At 36.3% G+C, this 22,100-nt stretch overlaps 1 protein-coding gene and 1 non-coding gene across 2 annotated transcripts in view; one reads left to right on the top strand and one right to left on the bottom strand.

Moving 5' to 3' along the window:
• The window catches only part of WDPCP (WD repeat containing planar cell polarity effector), a 175,400-nt gene extending 155,106 nt beyond the window's left edge, over positions 1–20,294 (bottom strand). The window contains exons 1-2 of the mRNA XM_007464152.1: positions 20,226–20,294; positions 19,272–19,356 (exon numbers count right to left, since the gene is read on the bottom strand). Coding sequence (XP_007464214.1) covers positions 19,272–19,356; positions 20,226–20,294 — 154 coding nt within the window. The remainder of the gene's footprint in view (positions 1–19,271; positions 19,357–20,225) is intronic.
• TRNAE-UUC (transfer RNA glutamic acid (anticodon UUC)) lies at positions 4,845–4,916 on the top strand. The gene has a single exon. It is a non-coding gene; the product is annotated as a tRNA-Glu (tRNA).
• Positions 20,295–22,100: the final 1,806 nt, after the last annotated feature.

Here is a 22,100-nt window from a genome sequence, read left to right as displayed (position 1 = left end):
GTGATGCAGCAACTTCACCTCTGGGTATTTATCCAAAGAACATGAAAACACTAATTCAAAAAGATATAGGTACCATTATATCATGTTCATTGCAGAATTATCTACAATAGCCAAGATCTAAGTGTCTATCGATGGATGAATGGATAAAGAAGACGTGGTATATATACACAATGTAATACTACTAAGCCATCAGAAGAATGAAATCCTACCATTTGTGACATCTTGAATGGACCTTGAAGGCATTATGCTAAGTAAAATAAGTCAGAGAAAGACAAATGCCATATGACTTCACTTATATGCAGAATCTTAAAAACAAACAGACAAAACACAAGCTCACAAATACAGGGAACAGACTGGTTGTCAGAGTCAGGAGGGTGAAGGGGAAGGTGGGTGAAATGGGTGAAGGGGGTCAAAAGGTACAAACTTCCAGTTATAAAATAAACAAGTCATGGGGATATCATGTACAGCATGGAGACTATAGTTAATAATAATGTATTGCATATTTGAAAGTTGCTAAGACAGTAAATATTAAAAGTTCTTATCGTAAGAAAAAACTTTTGTAACCATGTATGGTGGTGGATGTTAACTAGACTTATCAAATCATTATGCTGTACACCAGAAACTACTATAATAAGTCAATTATACCTCAATTCAAAAAATACTTTAGCGGCTTCCCTGGTGGTGCAGTGGTTGAGAGTCCGCCTGCCGATGCAGGGGACGCAGGTCCAGGAGGATCCCACATGCCACAGAGTGGCTGGGCCCGTGAGCCATGGCCGCTGAGCCTGCGCGTCCAGAGCCTGTGCTCCGCAACGGGAGAGGCCACAGCAGTGAGAGGCCCGAATACCGCAAAAAAAAAAAAAAAGTACTTTAAATGTCAAGTATAATGAGAGCATGTAAGAGGGTTACTAACTTAGTCTAAATGGCAGGGAAGGCTTCTCTAGGTGACTTACTAAAGCTGTGCCCTAAAGAAGAAGTATGACTGCACATGGGTTTAAAGAGAAGAATGCCCCCAGCAGGGAGAATAGATAGCCCTGCTGAAGATCCAGTTGGGGCAGATCTTACTGCCCCCTGGGGCCTTTGTGCACTACTGTCTTTGGTCACAGCATTCATTTCCGTTTTTCTATCATATTTATACATATTTCAATATAATTTGGTTTCTTGATTATAAAAGTAATATGTTCACTGTATAAAACTGAGAAAATAAGGAAAGAACAAAAAAGTTTAATTTCTTGTATTTCCACTCTTCGGAGACAGCTATTAGTAACATTTTGTTGTCTCTCAGAGTTTTTCTCTGAATGTATATTTATTACTAAATAAAAGTCTTATGCTGAAAATGATGTTTAACATTTTTGGTTTTAAATTGTTTTAATTATTGGATAAATATAAAAGATTATAAGTAATGTTTAAAAACAAAACACAAGAATATATGTAAAATTAAAACATAAATCTAAAAAAAAGAACTTTTATTATGTAAGTTTCAGGTGTACGGCATTAAAATTCGACATCTTACACCCTACAAAGTGATCACCACCACAAATCTAGTTACCATACATCACCATACAGTTGCCCCTTTCAGCCATTTCACCCAACCCCTAATCCCCTTCCTCTCTGGTAACCACTAATCTGATCTCTGTATCTGTGAGTTTGCTATTGTTTTATTTTGTTTATTCCTTTGTTATGTTTTTTAGATTCCACATAGGAGTAAAAATTACAGGGTATTTGTCTTTTTCCATCTGATTTATTTCATTGAACAAAATACCTTCAAGGTCCATCCATGTTGCTGCACAGGGCAAGATTTCATTCTTTTTTAGGGTATTATTCCATTGTATAAATATAACACATCATCTATATGCATTCATCCATCAATGGACACTCAGGTTGTTTCCATGTCTTGGCTATGGTAAATAATGCTGCAATGAACATGGGGGAGCATATATCTTTGCAAATTACTGTTTTCATGTTCTTTGGATAAACACCCAGAAGTGGAATAGTTGGGTCATATGGTAGCTCTACTCTTAATTTTTTGAGGAATCTCCATATTGTTTTCCATAGTGGCTATACAAATTTATAGTTCCAACAACAGTGTGTAAGGTTTCCTTTTCTCTACAGCTTCTCCAATAAATGTTATTTCTTGTTTTTTTGATAATAGACATTTTAACAGGTGTGAGGTGGTATCTCATTGTGGTTTTGATTTGCATTTCCCTATTATTAGTGATGTTGAACATCTTTTCATGTGCCTGTTGGCCATCTCTATGTCTTCTTTAGAAAAATGTCTATTCTGATCCTCTGCCCATTTTTAATCAGTTTTTGTTGTTGTTGTTGTTGTTATTGAGTTTATATGTTGGACTTATCAGATATATGATTGGCAAATGTCTTCTCCATTTTGTTGGTGGATTCCCTTGCTGTGCAGAAGCTTTCTAGTTTGATGTAGTCCCACTTGTTTATTTTTACTTTCGTTGCCTTTGCTTTTGATGTCAAAAATCATCTCCAAGATCGATGTCAAGGAGCCTACCACCTATGTTTTTTTCTAGGAACTTTAAGATATCGGGTCTTACATTCAGGTCTTTAATCCAGCTTCAGTTAATTTTTCTGTATGGTATAAGATAGTGGTCTAGTTTCATTCTTTTCCATGTGGCTATCCAGTTTTCCCAACACAATTTATTGAAGAGACCATCCTTTCTCCACTCTATGTTCTTTGCTCCTTTGTCATAAGTTAAATGTCCATTTATGTGTGGGTTTATTTCTGGTCTCTCAATTTTGTTCCATTGATATGTGTGCCTGTTTTTGTGCCAGTACCATACCGTTTTGATTACCACAGCTTTGTAGTATAGTTTGAAATCAGGAAGTGTAATACCTCCAGCTTTGTTACTGTTTCTTAAAATTGTTTTGACTACTTGGGATCTTTTGTGGTTCCATACAAAATTCAGAATTATTTATTCTAGTTTTGCAAAATGTGCCATTGGAATTTTGGTAAGGATTACATTGAATCTACATGGGCATAACTCTTTTACTGCACTTCACTTTATTGTGCTTTGCAGACATTGCTTTTTTACAAATTGAAGGTTTGTGGCAGCCCTGCACTGAGCAAGTCCACAGGCACCATTTTCCAATAGCATTTGCTTAATTCATGTCTCTGTCACATTTTGGTAATTCTTGCAATATTTCAAACATTTTCATTACTATTATTTTTTTACGGTGATCTGTGATAAGTGATCTTTGATGTTACTACTGTAATTGTTTTGGGGCACCATGAACCACACCTATATAAGAAGGCTAACTTAAGTGATAAATGTCATGTGTGTGTTTTGACTGCTCCACTGACAGGCTGTTCTCCCATCTCTCTCCCTCTCTTCATGCCTCTTATTCCCTGAGACACAACAATATTGAAATTAGGCCAGCTGATAACCCTACAGTGGCCTCTAAGTGTTCAAGGAAGAGTTGCATGTCCCTCACTTTAAATCAAAAGTTAGAAATAACTGGCTTCCCCGGTGGCACAGTGGTTAAGAATCTGCCTGCCAATGCAGGCAACACGGGTTCGAGTCCTGGTCTGGGAAGATCCCACATGCTGCGGAGCTACTAAGCCCATGCACTGCAACTACTGAGCCTGTGCTCTAGAGCCCGCGAGCCACAACTACTGAAGCCCGCGCACCTAGAGCCCATGCTCCACAACAAGAAAAGCCACCGCAATGAGAAGCCCCCACTCGCCGCAACTAGAGAAAGCCCATGCTCAGTAACAAAGACCCAATGCAGCCAAAAATAAATAAACAAAAAAATTAATTTAACTTTTAAAAAAGAAATGATTAAGCTTATTGAGGAAGGCATGTTGAAAGTCAAGATAGGCTGAGAGCTAGGCCTCCTGAGCCAAACAGTTAGCTAAGTTGTGACTGCAAAGGAAAAGTTCTTAAAGGAAATTAAAAGTGCTACTCCACTGAACACACAAATAATAAGAAAGTGAAACAACTTTATTGCTAATATAGAGAAAGTTTTGGTGGCCTGGATAGGTCAGCCACAACATTCCCTAAGCCAAACCCTAATGCAAAACAAGGCCCTAACACTTTTCAATTTTTTGTAGACTGAAAGAGGTGAGGAAGCTGCAGAAGAAATGTTTAAAGCTAGCAGAGGTTGGTTCATGAGGTTTAAGGCAAGAAACCGTGTCCAGAACATAAAGGTACAAGGTGAAGCAGCAAGTGCAGATGTAGAACCTACAGCAAGTTATCTGGAAGAACTAGCTAAGATAAAATTAATGAAGCTGGCTACACTAAACAATAAATTTTCAATGTAGACAACCTTCTATTGAAAGAAGATGCCAGCCAGCTAGGAATTACATAGCTAGAGAGGAAAAGTCAATGACTGTTTTCAAAGCTTCAACAGACAGGATGACTTTCTTGTTAGGGGCTAATACAGCTGCCGACTTGAAGTAGAAGCCAATGCTCACCAATCCTAGGGACCTTAAGATTCTGCTAAATCTACACTATCTGTGCCCTATAAATGGAACCACAAAGCCTGGATGACAGAACATCTGTTTACAACATGATTTAATGAATAATTTAAGCCCATCCTTGAGACCTACAGCTCAGAAACAAAGATTTCTTTCAAAATATTACTACTCATTGACAGTGCACCTGGTCACGCAAGAACTCTGATGGAGATGTACAATGAGATTAATGTTGTTTTTATGCCTGCTAGCACAAGCACAACATCCATTCTGCAGCCCATGAATCAAGGAGTAATTTTGACATTCGAGTCTTATGGTTTAAGAAAAACAATTCTTAAGGCTGTAGCTGCCATAGACAGTGATTCCTCCGATGGATCTGGGCAAATTCAATTGAAAACCTTCTAGGAATTCCCTGGTGGTCCAGTGGTTAGGACTCAGTGCTTTCACAGCTGGGGCCCGGGTTCAATCCCTGGTCAGGGAACTAAGATCCTACAAGCCATGCGGCATGGCCAAAAAAAAAGGATAAGAAAAGAAAACCTGGAAAGGATTCTCCATTCTAGGTGCCATTGAGAACATTCATGATTCACGGGAAGAAGTCAAAATAGCAACATTAACAGGAGTTTGGAAGAAGGTGTTTCCAACCCTCATGGATAACTTTGAGGGGTTGAAGACTTCAGTGGAGGTAGTAACTGCAGATGTGGGGAAAACAGCAAAAGAACTAGAATTAGAAGTGGAGCCTGAATATAGGACTGAATTTTGTTGCAGTCTCATGAGAAAACTTTAACACTTAAGGAGTTGCTTCTTATGAACGATCGAAGAAAGTTGTTTCTTGAGATGAAATAAGTCTACTCCTGGTATAAATGCTATGAAGATTACTGAAATGGGATTTAGAATATTATGTAAACTTAGTTGATAAGGCAGCAGCAGGATTCTAGAGGATTGACTACAATTTTGAAAGAAGTTTTACTCTGGGTAAAATGCTATCAAACAGCACTACATGCTACAGAGAAATCATGTGTGAAAGGAAGAGTCCATCAATGTGGCGAACTTCACTGGTGTCTTATTTTAAGAAATTGCCACAGGCACCCCAACCTTCAGCAACCACCACCCATCAACACTGAGGCAAAACCCTCCACCAGCAAAGAGATTACAACTTGCTGTAGGCTCATACGATATTTAGCATTTTTTAGCAATAAAATATTTTTTAATTAAGGTATGTACAATGTTTTTAAAGACATAATGCTACTGTACACTTAACAGATGACAGTATAATGTAAACATAACTTTTAGATGCACTGGGAAACCAAAACATCTGTGACTCACTTTGAGATATTTGCTTTTTTGGAGTGGTCTAGAACTGACCCACAGTGTCTCTAAGGTATGCCTGTAAACAGCTTTGGGTAGAATGGACATTTTAACAATATTAATGCTTCCAGTCCATGAACATGGAATATTCTTTCCATTTATTTATATATTTTTCTATTTCTTAAATCAGCGTCTTGTACTTTTCAGTGTATAGGTCTTTCGACTCCTTGGTTACATTTATTCCTACGTATTATATTCTTTTTGATGCAATTGTAAATGGGATTGTTTTATTTCTCTGATAGTTTGTTATTACTGCATAGATATGCCACAGATTTCTGTACAGTGATTTTGTATACAGCAACTTAACTAAATTCATTTATTAGTTATACCATTTTTTTGGCAGTCTTTAGGGTTATCTCTATATAGTATCATGTCATCTGCAAATAGTGAGTTTTATTTCTTCCTTTCTGATCTGAATACTTTTTCTCCTCACCTAACTGCTATGGCTAGAATTTCCAATATTATGTTGAATAAAAGTAGTGAGAAGAGACATCTTTGTCTTACTCCTGATTTTAAGGGAAAAGATTTCAGCTTTTCACCACTGATGTTAGCTTGGGTTTGTCATACATGGCCTTTAGTATGTTGAGGTAAATTCTGCTTTACCAACTTTGCTGTAAGTTTTTAGCATAGATGGATGTTGAATTTTGTCAAATATTTTTTTCTGCATCTATTGAGATAATTGTATGATTTTTAACCTTCATTTTGTTAATATGATATATCATGTTGATTGCTTTGTGGGTGATAAAACATTTTTGTAACCCTGAATCCTACTTGATCATGGTGCACAGTCCTTTTAATGTATTGTTGGATTTGGTTTACCAATATTCTGTTGAGGATTTTTACGTGAATGTTCATCAAGAATTGCCCTGTAATTTTCTTTTTTTGTGTGGTGTCCTTGCCTGTTTGGTAGTATACAATGTTTGGAATGTTTCCCTCCTCTTCAACCTTTTGGAATAGTTTGAGAAGAACAGGTATTAAATCTGTTTTGTAAAATTCACCCGAAAAGCTATCTGGTCCTCTATTTTTGTTTGTTGGGAGGCTTTTTGATTACTGTTTCAATGTCCTTACTAGTAATCAGTCTATACAGATTTTCTATTTCTTCATGATTCAGTCTGTAAAGATTGTATCTTTCTAGGAATTTATCTTCTATGTTGTCCAATTTGTTGGTGTATAATTGTTCACAGTAGTCTCTTATGATCCTTTGCATTTCTGTGGTATCAGCTGTAACTTTTCTTTCATTTCTGATTTTATTTGAGTCCTCTGCCTTTTCTCCTTGGTTATTCTAGCTAAAGGTTTGTTGGTTTTGTTTATCTTTTCAAAGAACCGGCTCTTTGTTTCACTTATCTTTTCTTTCTTTTTTTTTTTTTTAAGTCTCTATTTCATTTATTCCTGCTCTGATCTTCATTATTCCTTCCTTCTGCTAATTGGGGCTTCATTTGTTCTTCTCTTTCTAGCTCCTTTAGGTGCAAAGTTAGATTGTTTATTTGGGATTTCTCTTGCTTTTTGAAGTAGGCCTATATTGCTATGACCTTCCCTCTTAGAACTCCTTTTGCTGCATCACATAGATTTTGATATGACATATTTCTGTTTTCATTTGTATATAGGTATTGTTAGATTTCTTTGATGACACACTGGTTGCTCAGTAGCATGCTATTTAATACCCACCTTTTTGTGTTTTTTCCTGGCCTTTTCCTGGTGATTGATATCTAGTTTCATACCACTGTGGCCAAAGAAGATGTTTAATGTGATTTCAATCTTCTTCAATTTACTGAGACTTCTTTTATGACCTAATAGTGATCTATCCTGGAGAATGTTTCTGTGTGTACTTAAGAAAAATGTGTATTCTGCTGATTTTGAATGGAATGTTCTATATTTATCTATTAAGTCATTCTGGACTAATGTGTCATTTAAGTCCAATGTTTCTGTATTGATTTTCTGTCTGGATGATTTGTTGATGTAAATGGGGTGTTAAAGTCCCCTAGTATTATTGTATTGCTTTCAATTTTTCCTCTGTAAGTCTGTTATTATTTGCTTAATATATATTGGTTCTCTGCTGTTGGGTGCAAATACATTTATATCATTATGTAATGCCCTTCCTTGTCTTTTATTACTGTCTCTGTTTTAAAGTCTATTTTGTCTGATATGAGTATAGCTAATCCAGCTTTCTTTTCACATCCATTTGCATGGAATATCTTTTTCCATCTCTTCACTTTAAGTCTGTGTGTTTCCTTTCAAGAATTACAAGCGAAGTAATTCTCTTGTAGGTAACCAATAGATGGGTCTTCTTTTTTTATCCATTCAGCCACTTCTGATTGGCAAATTTAGTCCATTTGCATTTAAAGTAGTATTGATAAGTACATAATTATTCCATTTTGTTAAATGTTTTCTGGCTATTTTTGAAGTTCTCTGTTCCTTTTTTCTTCTCTTTCTCTCTTCCCTTGTGCTTTAGTAGTTTTCTCTAACATTATATTTAGATTCCTTTCTCATTTTCTTTAGTGTAGTTACTACAATTTTTTCCTTGTAGTTAGTGAGGTTCACATATAACATCCTATTTAAATAGTAGCCTGTTTTAAGTTGGTAACAACTTAAATTTGAACACATTCCAAAGTTTTATCTTTTTATCCCCCCAACATTTTATACTTTCATTGACACACTTTACATCTTTTTATTTTATGCATCTCTTAACTAATTATTGTAATTTTAGTTAGTTTTACTTCATTTGTCTTTTAACCTGCATGCTTGCCTTATAAAAGTGATTGATCCACTACCTTTATTATATAGTTACCTTTTCTAGTGAGATTTTTACTTTTGTATATTTTATTATTAATTAGTACCATTTCTTTTCCTTTAAAATTAAAAATTTAAAAAGAAGTCCTTTCAACATTTCCTGTAGGGCCAGTAACAGATTCCTTTAGTTTTTGCTTATCTGAAACTCTTCATCTCTCCTTCAATTATGAATGATGACCTCATTAGGTAGAGAATCCTTGGTTGGAAGTTTTTTCTTTCAGCACTTTGAACCTAACATGCCACTCCCTTCTGGCCTGTCAAGTTTCTGCTGAAAATTTCTCCTCATAGCAGAATTTTGTACAAGGGTTTCCCTTGTACAAAATTAGTTGTTTTTTTCTTGCTGCTTTCTGGATTCTCTCTTTACCCTTCACCTCTCCCATTTTAATTATAATGTGTCTTGGCATGCATCTCTTTGGCTTCATCTTCAGAATTCTCTGGGCTTCCTGGACCTATCTGTTTCCTTTCCCCAAACAGGGAAGTTTTCAGCCACTATTTCTTCAAATAATTTTTCTAGCCCTTGCTCTCTCTCCTCCTTATAGGGACCCCTATAGTCCAAAAGTTATTCTGCTTGATGTTGTACCAAAGGTCTCTTAAGTTATCTTCACTTTTTTTAATTCGTTTTTCATTTTGTTGCTCTGTGTGGGTGAGTTCCATTGTTCTGTTTTCTAGCCCACTGATTCATTCTTCTACCTCATGCAGTCTGCTGTTGAACCCCTCTAGCATATTCTTTAGTTCAGTTATAACTTGTTTATTACTTTCTTATATTTCCTATATCTTTGTTGAAGTTTCCACAGTATTCATCCATTCTTCTCCAGAGCTTAGTGAGCATTTTTATAATCATTACTGTGAGTTCTTTATACACTAGATTGCTTATCTCCATTTTCCTTAGCTCTTTTTCTGAGGTTTTGTCATATTTTTCTGATTGGAATACGTTTCTGTCTCATTTTGCCTACGTCTCTGTGTTTATTTCTATGTATTAAGTAAATCAGTTATTTCTCCCAGTCCTTTCTAAAGTCCTTTCTATTTCTCCCTCTCCTTTCTAAAAGGTTAGAGGAAAAATTTCAAAATGGTGCTCACCTGCACCAGAACTATGAAGGTAGCCTGAAATTGCAAAAATGCTTTGGCCAGTGTCTCAGTTCCCAGGGAGTGTCTCAGTTGGTTCCTGACTCTCTGGCACATGCTTCAAGATTAGTAAGTGGGTCCCCTTCACCTATGGTCCATGTGCTTCTCAGCATGGTGTTTTTGTGCTGGTTTTCAGGTCAAGTGAGTCTGCATGCACACCCTTTAGGAGTGGTTTTTCTGTTCCCTACAGTTCTATAATTTTCCTAGACATATTCCCTATTGGTTTTCAAAGCCAGGTATTTTGGGCACTTGTCTCTCCTGTGCAGGATCTAGAGGTTGGGATGCCTGACGTGGAACCTGAATCCTTCACAGCTCAGAGAAAACATCCGTACCTTTCTATCCCTCCCAATTGTGGATTAGTGTGGCTGGGATGTGGATTTTTCCCTTAGCAAGACTGTCTCTCTCTCTCCTACCTATCTCAATGCTGTCCTTTTACGTTTTGTTGTAGAGGCTCTATTCATCCATTTTCCATATGTAGTTAAATTTACTGTGTCTGTGGGAAGAGGTGAGTTCAGGATCTTCCTATGCTGCCACCTTGAACCATCCCCCAAGAACATTATCTTTTACTTCCTCTGTGCCCTTTACTATTTCACTTCCACTCCCTTCCTTCTCAGAGCTATACTAAATTTTGTGCTTATAATCTAATTTTCTTTATAGTATTACCACATATATTTGTCTCCTAAAACAATGTATTATTTAATTTAGCCTGCTGTTTTTGAACTTCCTCTGCATGCAATCATATTGTATGTACTCTTGTGCACTTACTTTTTAAACTTTTTGCCCTATATCATATTCCTGACATTCATCTATGTTGCTGCATGCAGCTGTAATTCATTCACTTTCACTGTTGCATACATTTATCCATTCTGCGGCTGATTGATAACTGGATGGTTTCTTGTTTCCTGCATTACAAACAGTACTATTATGAACATTTTTGTACATCTCCTGGTGCAAAAGTTATCAAGGCTTTCACATATCTAGGAGTGGAATTACTGGTCAGTAGGCAACATACATCTTCAACTATACTAGATGATGCCAAATTGTTTCCTAAGAGGCAGGACCAATTCATACATTTGCCAGGAGTGAAATAAGTTCATTTTCTTGTTTTTTTTTTTTTTCTATTTTCTGACACAATTTCTTTTACTCTCTTGAGTCAAAAAAATTTTTTCTGCTACATACTTTTATTCCACAAGATTAATATAGTTTTCAAATGTTTCCCGAAATATCTATATTTCCTTTCTTGCTGTTTGTATTTTGAAGTGAGGCACTAGAGAGCTCCGTATACATGAACAATGCTTGCCAACTGCTGGGTTTCACTGACCACTCGGGGACCAGGGTATTTCACCAGAGGACCAACTCAGAAATCAATGTAGATAGGGCTTCTCTCTGGGGCCATGCAGTCTCTCCAGAGAGGAGCCCCTCAGCTTCTTCTTTCATGGAAAGTGTACAGCTGCCTGTGACATTCTCAGATTAACACTAATCTGATTATAAAAGGATTAAGAGGCCCCCACCCATTAGTATGTAGGCATTCACTTCATCCCTGTTTTCAGTTCAGCACCTCTCCCGTCTTCTTCCACTACAGCTAGTTTTGAACCTCCCTAAATTAAGTATTTTCCCAGTATGAGAAGTATCTCACTGCTTCGTACATAGATTTTCAACTCCCTTACTTATCACCCCATGCCACAACCGTATCCTTCCGCAGTACCTGACTCCTCAAATATCGGTACCTCTCTAGAGTTTTGAGACTCAAATTTGTTGTCACTGGAATTCTCCGTAAACATTTGATATTCAGATTTTTAACTTTTGGTGACTACTCCATCCCTTCCAAAAACTATTCAACAGAAACTGTCTCCTCTCCTAGTCTCTCAGTCCTTGTGGGTTTATACCCTTTTTTAAAAAAAAATCTTTATTGGAGTATAATTGTGTTACAATGATGTGTTAGTTTCTGCTGTATAACAAAGTGAATCAGCATTATGTATACATATATCCCCATATTCCCTCCCTCTTGCGTCTCCCTCCCACCATCCCTACTGCACCCCTCTACGTGGTCACAAAGCACCGAACTGCTCTCCCTGTGCTATGCAGCTGTTTCCAACTAGTGATCTATTTATATTTGGTAGTGTATATATGTAGATGCTACTCTCTCACTTCGTACCAGCTTAACTTTCTCCTGCCCCAAGTCCTCAAGTCCATTCTCTATGTCTGTGCCTTTATTCCTGTCCTGCACCTAGGTTCATCAGAACGTTTTTTTTTAGATTCCATCTACATTTGTTAGCATACAGTATTTGTTTTTCTCTTTCTGACTTACTGTATGACAGACTCTAGGTCCATCCACCTCACTACAAATAGCTCAATTTCGTTTCTTTTTATGGCTGAGTAATATTCCATTGTATACATGTGCCACATCTTCTTTATCCATTCATCTGTTGATGGACACTTAGGTTACTTCCATGTCCTGGCTATTGTAAAGAGTGTTGCAATGAACATTGTGGTACATGATTTTTTAAAATTATGGTTTTCTCAGGGTATATGCCCAGTAGTGGGATTGCTGTGTTGTATGGTAGTGCTATTTTTAGTTTTTTAAGGAACTTCCATACTGTTTTCCATTGTGGCTGTATCAATTTACATTCCCACCACCAATGCAAGAGGGTTTCCTTTTCTCCACACCCTCTCCAGCATTTACTGTTTGCAGCTTTTTTGATGATGGCCATACTGACCAGTATGAGGTGATACCTCATTGTAGTTTTGATTTGCATTTCTCTAATGATTAGTGAGGTTGAGCATCCTTTCATGTGTTTGTTGGCAATCTGTATATCTTCTCTGGAGAAATGGCTATTTAGGTCTTCTGCCCATTTTTGGATTGGGTTGTTTGTTTTTCTGAAATTTAGCTGCATGAGCTGCTTGCATATTTTGGAGATTAATCCTTTGTCAGCTGCTTCGTTTGCAAATATTTTCTCCCATTCTGGAGGTTGTTTTTTCGTCTTGTTTATGGTTTCCTTTGCTGTGCAAAAGCTTTTGAGTTTCACTAGGTACCATTTGTTTATTTCTGTTTTTATTTCCATTTCTCTAGGAGGTGGGTCAAAAAGGATCTTGCTGTGATTTATGTCATAGAGTGTTCTGCCTGTTTTCCTTTAAGAGTTTCATAGTGTCTGGCCTTACATTTAGGTCTTTAATCCATTTTGAATTTATTTTTGTGTATGATGTTAGGAAGTGTTTTAATTTCATTCTTTTAGATGTAGCTGTCCAGTTTTCCCAGCAGCACTTACTGAAGAGGATGTCTTTTCTGCATTGTATATTTTTGCCTCTATTATCAAAGATAAGGTGACCATATGTGCATGGGTTTATCTCTAGGCTTTCTATCCTATTCCTATGATCTATTATTTCTGTTTTTGTGTCAGTGCCATACTGTCTTGATTACCTGTAGCTTTGAGTACAGTCTGAGGTCAGGAAGCCTGAAGTCAGGGAGCCTGATTTCTCTATTTCTTTCTCAAGATTGCTTTGGCTATTCAGGGTCTTTTGTGTTTCCATACAAATTGTAAAATTTCTTCTAGTTCTGTGAAAAATGCCATTGGTGGTTGTTTTTTTAACATCTTTATTGGAGTATAATTGCTTTACAATGTTGTGTTAGTTTCTCCTTTATAACAAAGTGAATCAGCTATATGTATACATATATCACCATATCTCCTGTTTTAATAAGTGCTGGTTATGAGGATCCATCTTTTTCTTTCTTTCTTTTGTATCACTATAAGATTTAAAAAATCATCATGGTTAAGATAAATTGAAAAAATCTATAATTTTTGATAGTTAGTGGAGCAGCTGGACCTCATAATCTCTCTAGCAATCTATTAAAATTTTAGTACTTATTCCATCTATCACTTCATTTTTCATGACTTTTTAAATTAAAATTCTGAACCATTCCACCCTGTTTAATTAACCTGAGATTTTTTTTCATCGCTTTTACTCTTAATGTTCCTTTTGTCCCCTGAATATTCCTAATCTTTTTTCCCATCACTTAACCCTTTAAAAAGAGTTGAGTCAGTAAGTAGGTCTGTGATAGCATTATTCATGGGCTTTTCCTTCCAACAGGAGGGTCACATAAGAATCTCAAGCATTTAAGCCCCATTTATCACATCAGTCATTTCTTGGGTAGAAGGCCTAAAACTGGAGCATACTTTATCATTATATAATCAATTTGAAAGTGCTTTCATTTTCAACATTTCAGCACCCTTGGGATTATTCAATTTTGTATATAATGGTGGAGTTGGACTAGTCCCTCTCTCAAAGTATTTTTGCATAACCCTCAACAGATTAGAAGATTCACATTTCTATGAAAAAAAATGCTATTGGTACTTTGATAGGGATTGCATTGAATCTGTAGATTGCTTTGGGTAGTATAGTCATTTTCACAATGTTGATTCTTCCAATCCAAGAACATGGTATATCTCTCCATCTGTTTGTATCATCTATAATTTCTTTCACCAGTGTCTTCTAGTTCTCTCCATACAGATCTTTTGTCTCCTTAGGTAGGTTTACTCCTAGGTATTTTATTCTTTTTGTTGCAATGGTAAAGGGGTGTGTTTCTTTAATTTCTCTTTCAGATTTTTCATCGTTAGTGTATAGGAATGCAAGACATTTCTGTGCATTAATTTTGTATCCTACTATTTTCCCAAATTCATTGATTAGCTCTAGCAGTTTTCTGGTAGCATCTTTAGGATTTTCTATATATACTATCACATCATCTGCAAACAGTGACAGTTTTATTTCTTTTCCGATTTCAATTCTTTTTCTTTTTCTTCTCTGATTGCTGCGGCTAAAACTTCCAAAACTACATTGAAAAATAGTGGTGACAGTGGGCAAACTTGTGTTATTCCTGATCTTAAGGGAAATGGTTTCAGTTTTTCAGCATTGAGAACAATGTTGGCTGTGGGTTTGTCATATATGGCCTTTATTATGTTGAGGTAGGTTCCCTCTATGCCTACTTTCTGGAGAGTTTTTATCATAAATGGGTGTTGAATTCTGCCGAAAATTTTTTCTGCATCTATTGAGATTATCATGTGGTTTTTATTCTTCAATTTGTTAATATGGTGTATCACACTGATTGATTTGCGTATGTTGAAGAATCCTTGCATTCCTGGGATAAACCCCACTTGATCATGGTGTATGATCCTTTTACTGTGCTGTTGGATTCTCTTTGCTAGTATTTTGTTGAGGATTTTTGCATCTATGTTCATCAGTGATATTGGCCATAGTTTTCTTTCTTTGTGACATCTTTGTCTGGTTTTGCTATCAGGGTGATGGTGGCCTCGTACAATGAGTTTGGGCATGTTCCTCCCTCTGCTATATTTTGCAAGAGTTTGAGCAGGATAGGTGTTAGCTCTTCTCTAAATGTTTGACAGAATTCGCCTGTGAAGCCATCTGGTCCTGGGATTTTGTTTGTTCAAAGATTTCTGATCACAGTTTCAATTTCATTACTTGTGATTTGTCTGTTTATATTTTCTGTTTGTTCCTGGTTCAGTCTTGGAAGGTGGTACTTTTCTAAGAATTTGTCCATTTCTTCCAGGTTGTCCATTTTATTGGCGTAGAGTTGCTTGTAGTAATCCCTCATGATCCTCTGTATTTCTGCAGTGTCAGTTGTTACTTCTCCTTTTTCATCTCTAATTCTGTTGATTTGAGTCTTCTCCCTTTTTTTCTTGATGAGTCTGGCTAATGGTTTATCAATTTTGTTTATCTTCTCAAAGAAAGAGCTTTTAGTTTTCTTGATCTTTGCTATAATTTCCTTCATTTCTTTTTATTTCTGACCTAATCTTTATGATTTTCTTTCCTTCTGCTATCTTTGGGTCTTTTTTTCTTCTTTCTGTAATTGCTTTGGGTGTAAGGTTAGGTTGTTTATTTGAGATTTTTCTTGTTTCTTGTGGTAGGATTGTATTGCTATATACTTCCCTCTTAGAACTGCTTTTGCTGAGTCCCATAGGTTTTGGGTTGTTGTGATTTCATTGTCATTTGTTTCTAGGTATTTTATGATTTCCTCTGCGATTCCTTCAGTGATCTCTTGGTTATTTAGTAGCATATTGTTTATCCTCCATGTGTTTGTATTTCTTACAGTTTCTTCCCTGTAATCGATATCTACTCTCATAGCATTCTGGTCAGAAAAGATACTTGATATGATTTCACTTTTCTTAAATTTACTAAGGCTTGATTTGTGAGCCAAGATATGATCTATCCTGGAGAACGCTCCATGAGCACTTGAGAATAAACTGTATTCTGTTGTTTTGGGGGGTAATGTCCTATAAATATCAATTAAGTCTATCTTGTCTAAAGTGTCATTTAAAGCTCATGTTTCCTTATTTATTTTCATTCTGCATGATCTGTCCATTGGTGAAAGTGGGGTGTTAAAGTCCCCTACTATGATTGTGTTACTGTTGTTTTCCCCTCTTATGGCTGTTAGCATTTGCCTTATGTATTGAGGTGCTCCTATATTGGGTGCATAAATATTTACAACTGTTATATTTTCTTGGATTGATCCTTTGAACATTATGTAGTGTCCTTCTTTGTCTCTTCTAATAGTCTTTATTTTAAAGTCTATTTTGTCTGATATGAGAATTGCTCCTCCAGCTTTCTTTTGATTTCCACTTGCATGGAGTACCTTTTTCCATCCCCTCACTTTCAGTCTGTATATGGCCCTAGATATGAAGTGGGTCTCTTGTAGACAGCATATATACATGTCTTGTTTTTATACCCATTCAGCCAGTCTGTGTCTTTCGGTTGGAGCATTTAATCCATTTACATTTAAGGTAGTTATCGATATGTATGTTCCTATTACCATTTTCTTAACTTCTCTGCATTTGTTTTTGTAGGTCTTTTCCTTCTCCTGTGTTTCCTGCCTAGAGAAGTTGCTTTAGAATTTGTTGTAAAGCTGGTTTAGTGGTGCTGAATTCTCTTAACTTTTGCTTGTCTGTAAAGCTTTTGATTTCTCTGTCAAATCTGAATGAGATCCTTGCTGGGTAATCTTGGTTGCAGATTCTTCCCTTTCATCACTTTAAATATGTCCTGCCACTGCCTTCTGGCTTATAGAGTTTCTGCTGAAAGATCACCTGTTAACCTTATGGGGATTCCCTTGTATATTATTTGTTGTTTTTCCCTTGATGCTTTTAATATTTTTGTTATTTAATTTTTGATAGTTTGATTAATATTTCTTGACGTGTTTCTTCTTGGATTTATCCTGTATGGAACTCTCTGAGCTTCCTGGACTTGATTGATTATTTCCTTTCACATGTTGGGGAAGTGTTCAACTATAATCTCCTCAAATATTTTCTCAAATGCTTTCTTTTTCTCTTCTTCTTCTGGGACCCCTATAATTCAAATGTTGGTGGGTTTAATGTTGTCTCTGAGATCTGTTGTCCCAGAAGTCTCTGAGACTGTCCTCAATTCTTTTCATTCTTTTTTCTTTACTCTACTCTGTGGCAGTTATTTCCACTATTTTATTTTCCAGGTCACTTATCCGTTCTTCTGCCTCAGTTATTCTGCTATTGATTCCTTCAAGAGAATTTTTAATCTCATTTTTTGTGTTGTTCATCCTTGTTTGTTTGCTCTTTAGTTCTTCTAGGTCCTTGTTAAATGTTTCTTACATTTTCTCCATTTTATTTCCAGTATTTTGGATCATCTTTACTTTCATTACAGTCAATTGTTTTTCAGGTAGACTGCCTATTTCCCCTTCATTTGTTTGGTCTGGTGCGTTTCTAATTTGTCCTTCATCTGCTGCATATTTCTTTGTCTTCTCATTTTGTTTAACTTACTTTGTTTAGGGTCTCCTTTTCTCAGGCTGCAGCTTCATAGTTCCTGTCGTTTTAGGTGTGTGCCCCCAGTGGGTGAGGTTGGTTCAGTGGGTTGTGTAGGCTTCCTGGTGGAGGGGACTGGTGTCTGTGTTCTGGTGGATGAGGCTGGATCATGTCTTTCTGGTGGGCAGGGCCACATCCGGTGGTGTGTTTTGGGGTGTCTGTGAACTTACTATGATTTTAGGATGCCTCTCTGCTAATGGGTGGGGTTGTGTTCCTGTCTTGCTAGTTGTTTGGCATGCGGCGTCCAGCACTGGAGCCTGCTGGCCGTTGGGTGGAGATGGGTCTTAGTTTTGCAACGGAGATCTCTGGGAGAGCTCTTGCCGATTGATATTACATGGGGCTGGGAGGTCTCTGGTGGTCCAGTGTCCTGAACTCAGCTCTCCTACCTCAGAGGCTCAGGCCTGACACCAGGCCAGAGCACCAAGACCCTGTCAGCCACACGGCTGCTAGTTTTGGAGGGTCTCCTGCAGAGGCGGGGGGCAGCTGTGGCTCACTGCGGGGACAAGGACACTGGCAGCAGAAGTTCTGGGAAGTACTCCTTGGTATGAGCCCCCCTGAAGTCTGCCATTATCCCCACCAAAAAGCCTGCAGGCTCCAGTGCTCTGTACCTTTTTAATAATAATTCGTTTACTCTCATTTTAGAAGAAATGGGGAAGGAAGCAAATGGGTGTTAAGTCCACTTTGTTTAACTGGAAATTCTATCCTTATCCATTTTAAGCAAGCTAAACTTAATGAAATTATAATGACATCATCTGTAATTATATATTTGATATAAAGAAATAATGCTTTGCAAGGTAAACCATTTTCTTAGTAATGATGCTAAAGACATGTAAATAAATCTGTCCTCCTAAATACAAGAGTTGCTTTAGATACTCAGAAAGGAAAAGATTTTTTTAAAAGATGTTTCCTAATGATATATACTTTATCCTGAAATACTAATAAACATTGTTAAAACACATTTATATTACTCTCTTCCCCCAAAAATGTGAGATTCAAAAAACATGAATAGGGCTTCCCTGGTGGCGCAGTGGTTGAGAATCTGCCTGCCAATGCAGGGGACACGGGTTTGAGCCCTGGTCTGGGAAGATCCCACATGCCGCAGAGCAACTGGGCCTGTGAGCCACAACTACTGAGCCTGCACATCTGGAGCCTGTGCTCTGCAACAAGAGAGGCTGCAATAGTGAGAGGCCAGCACACCGTGATGAAGAGTGGCCCCCGCTTGCCGCAACTAGAGAAAGCCCTTGCACAGAAACGAAGACCCAACACAGCTAAAAATAAATAAATAAATAAATAAATTTATTTATTTTAAAAAAATGAATATAATTGTACCTCTTAGCTGTATGTCTGAAATTTACCTTATGTTTGAAATATTACTTTAATATCAAATAGAAATGCATTTACCATTAGCAAGCCTGCAAATATTTATGAATATAAATCAGTTATTATGAACAATCCCAGGAAAAAATGGAACATTTGTGTATCTTAAGAGGAAACAGACATTAGGCCAATAAAATTAATGTTCAAAGCAGAAAATGTAACTGAAGTTGAAAAAAAATAAGCAGAGTTAACTAAAAGAAATTACTATACACTAGCCAATTTTTCATTAAGTATAAAGAAAATAATGCAATTCCAGCTGGAGAATCTAGGCTCTAACCTTTGTTAGTACTTATTTATATTGTTGTAACTTATATTTAAAAAATATTGAAATTAATCCAGAGCTTATTTACCCCCAATGTGTAAGGTATTCTTCAAAGACCACAGGTGCAGTTCAGTCAAGCAGAAAGACATCTGATGGCAGAAGGAATCTCTGTCCTGTTTAAAAAAATAATTAAGAAGAGGTGCCAATTAATTATCTTCTATTGCCAATAAAACCAAGATCCCTTAGAAATAATAAAAAGAATCACTTGCCGCTGATATTTGAGATACGGTTCATTAGAATAAACACACTTTAATGTATCCTTAGTTAACCACCCAGAAATGAACTCTAGAAAAAGGGAAAAAAAGCACTTCTTTTCCTCGATTTAGTATGTCATCACATTGAGAAATGTAGTAAGAAGAATATATATATTTGGGTTTCCAATAATATACGTTTGATTTCTAAGGCTCTGAGTGTATTTAGAATTATTTAGCATTTAAGCATTTTTTAAAAATATTTTTAAGGAAAAGAAACATCTGTTATGTAGTTAGTAAGTAGAAACACATTTTGTGGTCTATCTTTAATATACAAAGCAAATATTTACAATCTCCCACATACTAACAGGCTAATTAAAGTGGAATTTTCAAGGTAAATGATATATAGTTATTATTATAGGAAACATATTTACTTAGAAGTAAACTGTGTGAAACCACATTAGCATTCAGATTAGTTTGTTAATCTGCATGTCGTGATAGATCCAGATAGTCTACTCTACCTGCGTTAAAAAAAAGAGATAGCAATGATGTACATCTTATATTTTCTCCTAGTTTTAACAGCAGGGGCTAGTGATGGATATTATTAACACTTTCTCTTATTATTTCCAACAAACTTCTGAATAACAAAAAACGCTTGAAAAATATTTTAAGACATCTTTCATACGGAGGAAAAAGCGCTCAGCTTCTTTAACATTTGGAGTGACTAAAAATATTTTCCCACACTATTCATATGGGTGATAATCCAAAATAATTTTAGACATAACACAAACTTTGTTGGTCCTTCCTTCACCTTTACATTTGACCTCAATGCACTTACAATCATCAAGAATCAGATGCATGTTCAACTAATGAGACACAGTGTACTAATTATTGAAATGGCAGAGTGAACAATTTCACAGCATAAAAGAAGGGTTCAACCCTGCTTGGAATAGCAGGGCTACAGACAAGCTGTAAAATGTCAGTAGGACCTCAAAGAAGCATAGGACTTCACCAGTTAAATGATGATGATAAAAATGATGATGATAACAACAGATAATACTTACTACACACCTACGTTGTGACACGCATTCTTCTAAACTTTTATATGTATTAACTCAATCCTTATAGCTACTCTTTGAAGTAGTACCATTACTCCTATAATGAGGAAACTAAGGTATAGAAAAGACATATAACCAGCAGGTAGTGGAGGCAGGCTTTGAATCTCAACAAATCTGAAATCTCTGGTTTCAGAGTCTGTGTTGGCAGCCACAGCACACTTACTGATTTGGGGTATACAGAGGTATAGGGAGGGTGTACACAGCAGTTTGAGTAAAAGGACAGTGGTAGATCAAGATGCCTGGTGGAAAAAGAAAAATGAAGTTGAAAAGGGTAGCAAAAAACAGGCTATAATAAATAGTAAATTTTAGACTGATCTGAATTCACTCTCTTCCTTGTACTAAAGTACCTTAAAAGGTTAGAGATGAAACAAAGGACACTTCGACCTCCAGATGTGTGCCCTCCTCTAATCAGAAGCTGGCTGTCACTGTATACAAAAATGGGGTAGAAGAGCTTGTGGGCTCTTTACTATGAAGGATGCAATTCCTTACTAGTAGGCAGTAGAGAAAAAGGGATATTAAGCTAATTTGTATTTTTCAATTCAACTGAGTATCATCTTTCAGAGTTGTCACTTGAGAGTGACTCTAGTGAGGCTGCCATTACTCAAAATATTTCCAAAGCTGTGTTCTTTGGAATTGCTTTCAGTTTCATGAGACTTATTCAGAATTATTAGTTTATAGTTGTACTTTTTTAAAAATTAAAATATTTACTGTACTAGAATATGTAAACAGCGGCCTAGTCATTTGGGTGGGCGAGCTCTGTAATGTTTGTTTAAAGAATCAGTTAATAAATTAAATAAATTTTGTATTTATTAAGTTTAATGTGTGGATTCTAGACTCTAACTGCCTGGCTTCTTATTCTAACTTCTCAGCTTACTCATTTTGCACAAACTACTTAACTTTCCTAAGTTCCCCCAGCCATAAAATGGGTATAATAAAGTACTTACCTCAAGACTGTTTTGAGGGTACCTTTATTCAATTACCTTATTATTGATGCTGTTTTTGCTACTGCTATTACTCAAATGTCTAGCACTATGCAAATTTATATGGAAAAAACAAAAGAAGTATTAAATATGATCTCACCTTGTATAGAGAGAAATAAATGAATAAGTATTTACAATAGTGGTTTTATGAAGGAAAAACATCTGTATGTGGAGAAATTTCTACACCAGAGGAAGTACTGATTTAGGACATGCAAATGCATTAATACTTCACTAGGAATAGAGAAGAAAGGATGTGATAAAACAGGTGCCTACTTCTTCTGACACTGAGCATTAAAAGTCTCAACTTCTAGACAGTATTAGAAAATGAAAACTCACATTCTTCTATTTAGTGTTGATTCAGATACCAATAATTAGAACTTATGACAATTCGGACAAAGGCAAGGCTGAAGTAAACCTGTTAGTAGCTACATAATAAGGTTTCATCATGCAAATTAGAGATAAAATTTTATAGCCAAAGCCAGAAGGCCACATTTTTACTTACATATCAAAAGAAGACTGCACTTGAAATGCTATTTTTCAGTTTAAGTCAATTAATAAAAGAATTTGT

This window comes from Lipotes vexillifer, unplaced genomic scaffold, assembly GCF_000442215.2.
Source record: "Lipotes vexillifer unplaced genomic scaffold, Lipotes_vexillifer_v1.1 scaffold311, whole genome shotgun sequence".
In the NCBI taxonomy this organism is placed as follows: domain Eukaryota; kingdom Metazoa; phylum Chordata; class Mammalia; order Artiodactyla; family Lipotidae; genus Lipotes; species Lipotes vexillifer.
This window is presented reverse-complemented; position numbering and strand designations above follow the sequence as displayed.